Source organism: Apium graveolens, chromosome 3, assembly GCF_009905375.1.
Source record: "Apium graveolens cultivar Ventura chromosome 3, ASM990537v1, whole genome shotgun sequence".
In the NCBI taxonomy this organism is placed as follows: Eukaryota; Viridiplantae; Streptophyta; class Magnoliopsida; order Apiales; family Apiaceae; genus Apium; species Apium graveolens.
In genome coordinates, this window is record NC_133649.1 from 83,662,079 (window position 1) to 83,668,078 (window position 6,000).

The 6,000-nt window shown below is 40.6% G+C and overlaps 1 protein-coding gene across 1 annotated transcript; it reads left to right on the forward strand.

Annotated features, from left to right (window-relative positions):
* The first annotated feature begins 1,424 nt into the window (after positions 1–1,424).
* Positions 1,425–5,036, forward strand: LOC141714403 (uncharacterized). The gene has a single exon (XM_074517924.1). It carries the CDS (start codon positions 1,425–1,427, stop codon positions 5,034–5,036), a length of 3,612 nt encoding a protein of 1,203 aa, XP_074374025.1.
* Positions 5,037–6,000: the final 964 nt, after the last annotated feature.

Sequence of the window (6,000 nt, forward strand, 5' to 3'; positions counted from 1 at the left end):
TAATTTAGACTAGGTTTGCTCTCAAATTCGATCATACCTAACCAAAGACTTTCCTCGACCGTTCTGTTTCTGAATTCCAGGGTACGAGGGCTTAGGGGAGGAGAAGGCAAGGGTCCGGTAGGAATCCCCTTCAAAAACTCGTCGCTCCCTAAGAATTCAAAAGGTCCACACTGACCTAGATCCGGGATCTCTAGATTATCCAAGTTTAAAATAGACTCTTCATCACCCTCCTCTAATGGTCGCTTCCCGGGGTCTCGATTGGAGGCACTATGCGATGACGACGATGAAGGAAAGTCGGCCATTATAAATTCGTAAACTATAGACAAACACGACCGACCCGCAGATAAAAAAGGAAAAAGAAGGGAGAGAGAGAGGATAACTTACAATGTGAACCAAGGACGTACAACAAACGCTTTTTAGGTATCCTGGGAGGAAGCCGAGGATGTTAGCCCGCCAATCTGCAAAGAAACCTGAGAAAACAAATTCAAAAACACACATGAACGGATATATATGTCTTCAAAAAAAAGGGAAAAAGATAAGAGAGAGAGAAAGAGAACAGCAACAAGACAAGAAAGCATTACGTTTAATTCTTTTCTTTTTTCAGGCACACACAGTTGACTCCTATCTCGAATTTACAGTTATTTCTTATTCCTCTTTTGTTCTGTTTATTCGTTTTTTCTCTATTATTTCCCTTCATTTTATTATCCTATCCGGCCACTAACTTTATTCAGGTATCGAAACAAAAATCTCGAAATTCAAAACGCAAGGGCGAAAAAGCAGGAAAACGCAAATCTAAAGATATTGCGCAAAACAAGGAGGGGGCAAATGTTGGACCAGGACAAGACGGCCCAAATGAATTATAGTTAGAATATTTGTAATACATTATGTAAAGCCCAAGAAGGCCCACTTTGTAAGAAAAAAGTCCATTTGGTGTTAGATGAAGACCAGATAATAGAAGATTTTCAGCCAGCCAATGAGGTTGGTTTGGATCATGGTGATGATGTTTTGAATAAAGATTTGAACACTGTCCCAATTGATGCTTTGAATCAAGATGGCGACTTGGTTTTAGATAGGACTGTTTTGGCTGATCAAGTGGAGAATGTGGAACATTTGGATAGTTTATGCTCTGATGAAGCTCAAGCTCAGCCAGGTTTTGATAATCAGGTTGATTTGCCAGTTAAATCCCCAGGTCAGAAACGTAGACGTGGGCGTAGCCAAGATTCTACCCGTAACCATACTCTTACAGCATCTACTACTGTGGCTGCTGCAACCAAACAACAACCCCATCCTGTGGTAATTGCTTTAAAAGCTTCTAAGGCAGACTTAGTGGATGAAGATGGATTTACTTTGGTGGTCAACAGGAAAAGTCCTGCAAAACGGAATCCCAAACTGGCAATGCAGCCAGTTAGTCTCAGAAGGTTGCAATGAATATTGCAGCATGGAATGTCAGGGGCATCAACAAAGCCCCTCACCAAAAAGAGTTGCAATCTTTTATTTCTGTAAATAATGTGCACTTCATGGGAATCTTAGAAACCAAAGTTAAGAGTGATAAAGCTTCAATAATTTCGAAGAAAATTAAAAAAGAGTGGCAGTGGTTATTTAACTATACCCACCATTACAATGGTCGAGTTTGGGTTGGATGGAACCCTGATATTTGGGATATCTCATTGCATTCCATGACTAGCCAAGTTATTACCTGCAATGCAGTTTTTTTAGAAAAAAATATGAATTTGTTAGTCTCTTTTGTTTATGCTCATAATGATGCTGTTGATAGAGCTCCTCTGTGGAATTATTGCTTTAATCTGAGCTCTACTTCCTCTCCTTGGTGCCTCCTTGGGGACTTTAATTGTGTAACTAATCTTAGTGAAATTTCAGGGGGTCGGGAGCATTTCACTCCAGACATGCAAGTTTTCCAAGATTGTCTTGCTAATTGTGGTTTGGGCAGGGTACGCACTGTGGGGGATATTTTTACATGGTCTAATAAACGTCTTCTTACTCCTGTTTTTAAATGTTTGGATAGGATGGTAGCGAATGGAGCCTGGTTTAATCTTTTTACTGAAGGGAATGTTTTTATAAAGCCTCGCAGCATAATGGATCACAATGCTCTTCTTTTTATTGAACCTATGCAGCTTCACAGATTCGGGAAACCATTTCAATTTTTTAACTTCATGGTTGAAGTTCCAGGCTTTTTTGAATTGGTTGCTCAAGCCTGGTCAAAGCCTTGTACAGGAAACTCTTATGCTAAATTTTCTTGTAAGCTCAAGGAGTTGAAGGTTCTTCTGCGTCAATTTAACAAGGACCATGGTAATGTTTCTTCTAATGTCTCAAATGCTCGAGCCAACCTTGCAGAATTTCAACTCAACATGAATAACACTACGGATGCTTCTCTCCTTTCTGTGGAAAACAAATTAATCAAAGATTTAAATCTTGCTTTGGCTGAGGAGGAATCTTTATTTTTGCAAAAGTCGAGGGTCAAATGGATGGGTCTTGGTGATGGTAATAACTCTTTCTTTCACCAACAATGTAAAGCTCATTGGAATAGAAATAAAATTTTGGTGCTTCAGGATGAGTTGGGAACTATGGTGCATGGCCAACAGCAATGTGCTGATGTAGCTGTTCGATATTTTCAGCAACTGCTTGGTCCCCAAATTACTCACTCAACTATTGATTTAGAAGCTGTAGATTGTACAGTCATTTCAGATTCGCAGGCGTCCATTCTTAGTGCATCTGTTAATGATGAGTTAATCTACAACACTTTAAAGAAAATGAAGAAAAACAAATCTCCTGGGCCTGATGGCGTTAATGCAGAATTCTTTCTGGCAACTTGGGGCATTACTGGAAAGGACTTCTGTGATTCTATCAAATTCTTTTTTGACACAGGATTTCTTCCTTCAGGAGTGAATTCTACCCTCATCTCTCTTATCCCTAAAGTGAGCTCCCCTTCTATTATGGCTGACTTTCGTCCTATATCTCTCTGCACAGTCATGTATAAATGCATATCCAAGATTTTAGCTTCCCGCCTCAAGCTGATTATGCCCACAGTTATAGATATTGCACAATCTGCCTTCATACCTGGAAGATCTATTTCAGATAATATCTTACTAGCTCAGGAATTATTCCGAGGCTATGAAAGGGAAACGGGGACTGCTAAATGTGCTTTGAAAATCGACCTTCACAAGGCTTTTGACTCACTTCGTTGGGACTTCATTTTGGCTGTTCTAATCCGTTTCAGATTTCCGGACATTGTGATTAAATGGTTAAAAGCTTGCTTGTTTACAACCAGGTTTTCGGTTAAGTTAAATGGAATTATTCATGGTTACTTCAAAGGGACTCAAGGCATTCGTCAAGGTGACCCCTTGTCGCCCTATGTTTTTGCTCTTTGCATGCAAATTTTATCCAGTCTCCTGAACAAAGTTCCCCCGGAATTTCACTATCACTGGCGATGTAAAGAAATGGGATTAACTCACCTGTTTTTTGCTGACGATGTACTCTTTTTTAGCCATGGCTCTCAGGAATCAGTTATGCATATCTTGAATTCCATCAGGAAATTCTCAACATGGAGTGGTTTAACCCCAAGTATCAACAAGAGCAACAGCTACTTGTGTAACTGTGACAGCAACTTCACAACTTGGTTCGATACTCTGTTAATTCCTCGAGGCACGTTCCCAGTTCGATTCCTTGGAGTTCCTTTAATCACAACACAACTTTGTGTAAATGATTGTATGCCACTTATCAACAGAATAACGAGCAAATTAAACTCGTGGACTTCGTTGCTCTTATCTCTGGCTGGGAGAGCCCTGCTTATTAAATCGATTATTCTGTCCCTTGAAGCTTTCTGGTGTAATCACTTCCTTCTCCCAACCACTGTTCATGCTAATATTCAGTCCCTCCTTACAAGGTTTCTATGGCGAGGTAATATTAACCAAAAAGGTGGGGCTAAAATCTCCTGGCAAACGGTAAGTCTTCCCCGTGAGGAAGGAGGCCTCGGTCTAAAGAATATGTGCGAGTGGAACAAATCTCAGATTATTAGCCATCTTCTGAAGGTAGTAATGAAGTCTAACACCCTGTGGGCTTCTTGGGTTAACAAAACAGTGCTAAAAGGTAAGCATTTCTGGGTTACTAAAATTCCTTCGGACTGCTCCTGGATTTGGAGAAAAGTGTTAAAGCTTCGTCCCTTAGCCATGAATTTTCTGTCTTACAGAATTGGAAATGGTGAGTCTATTTCCATATGGTTCGATCCTTGGTGGCAGCACTCTTGTCTAGCTTCCTCGGTGTCTTCGCCCATCATTTCTCAGAGTGGCCTACATCATAGAGATACTCTAGATGTTCTTATACGAAATGGGACTTGGTCACTTCCAACAGCAAATTCTCGAAGTCACCACCTTGATCCTCTGCTTTTGTCTTGGCTGGAAAATTTTGAGTACCCATCGTTGCATTCAGGTCCAGACTTACTTCTATGGAATGGTCTTGATGTTAAGAAAATCAAAACATGGCACATTTGGGATTCCATTCGCTTTAGAGCAGAAAGAGTTCCTTGGTATCAGGGAGTTTGGCATAAACTTCGAATAAATAGGTATGCTCACCATCAGTGGATTGCCTGCCACGGAAGACTTCATACCTTGGCTCGTCTTCACAGATTTGGCCTGGTGGAATCCCAACAATGTTTTCTGTGTATTTGTGGCCGAGAAACAGAGTCCCACATCTTCTTACACTGCTCATACAGCAATTGGGTGCTTCGAAGCCTCTTGTCTTCCTTTGATATCACCATTCAGGGGGAATCCTGGAACAATTTTATTAGCTCTATTATCCATCTTCAGGATACAACCAAAAGCACTTTGGCACTCTGTGTTACTCAGATTTTCTGCTACCATATATGGCGTGAGCGTAATGCGAGAGCTCATGAGATGGGCATCTTTGGTCCGAGGAAACTGCTAGAAGGCATTAAAAAGGATTTTGTTGCTAGACTCGACAGCTCCATTTGGTTTTCTAAAGCCATAGAGAGTAGACCTGATTTAATTCATTGCACTAGATTGTAGTAGGCCTTTTATTTTTTGGTTTTATTTTCTTTGCTTTCTATCTCCAATCTTTGTTTAGATTGGTTATAGATAGTCTCTCTATGGCTTGTCATAGAGCATTGGGTTGATCCCTTCTGTTTCCTTTTTTCCTTTCTGTTGATATATACATAAATTTAGCAAAAAAAAAAAAAAAAAAAAAAGAGAACAATCCCATTTGAAGGGATTGACAAATTATAACAAAAAGACAATCTCCTATAATTAGAGTCTAATAATATTATTGGATCATCACCTGGCCTTTAAATTAAGATATAATCAGTGCAGTAGTTATCTTTGCCTTACTAATCAGGAGCGAAGAGAAGTCTTTCTCTCACCCACACATACACAGTTACACAACTAATTTTAGAGCTTATAGTCATACTTCCATGATAATATATAAAGATGCAGTACTGCATGCAGTCCTTTTCCTCTCACATCCATAAATCAAAGTGTTGACGGAGGAATCTGGTAACAACAAAGATTGAGGTTTCTCGCCGGAACTAAGATCTGTGACGGTGGTTCTTTACCGGAAACTTAAGTGGTGTGTGGTTGATTGTGGTTGTTTTAGGCTGAGATTGATCAGAGTAAGTGGTGGCTCCCTTTTCAGCTCTCAACTTCTTACCCTCTCAATGTGCCTACGTACCCTTTATATAGGGATCAAGCCTGACGTAGTTCTCGTATAACAGGAAGTCTAATGAATTTAGACTTCCTACTCCTAAGCCCAGTAGAAGCCCATCCGATATCCATCTTCCGCTAGCTTTAGGAATGTCCAACTATGAGGCCCAACCGCAAAGACCCAAGGCTCGTCCGTAATCATAGGACTTCACGGATAGTGCATCTCCCTGCGCAAGGATAACACTCCGCTACAGCTATCTCCATTGATTTACGAACGCAGGTATAGCCACAGTTCACCCCAAATGCCAGACGCGTCCCTGTCCCCCGAATGAGG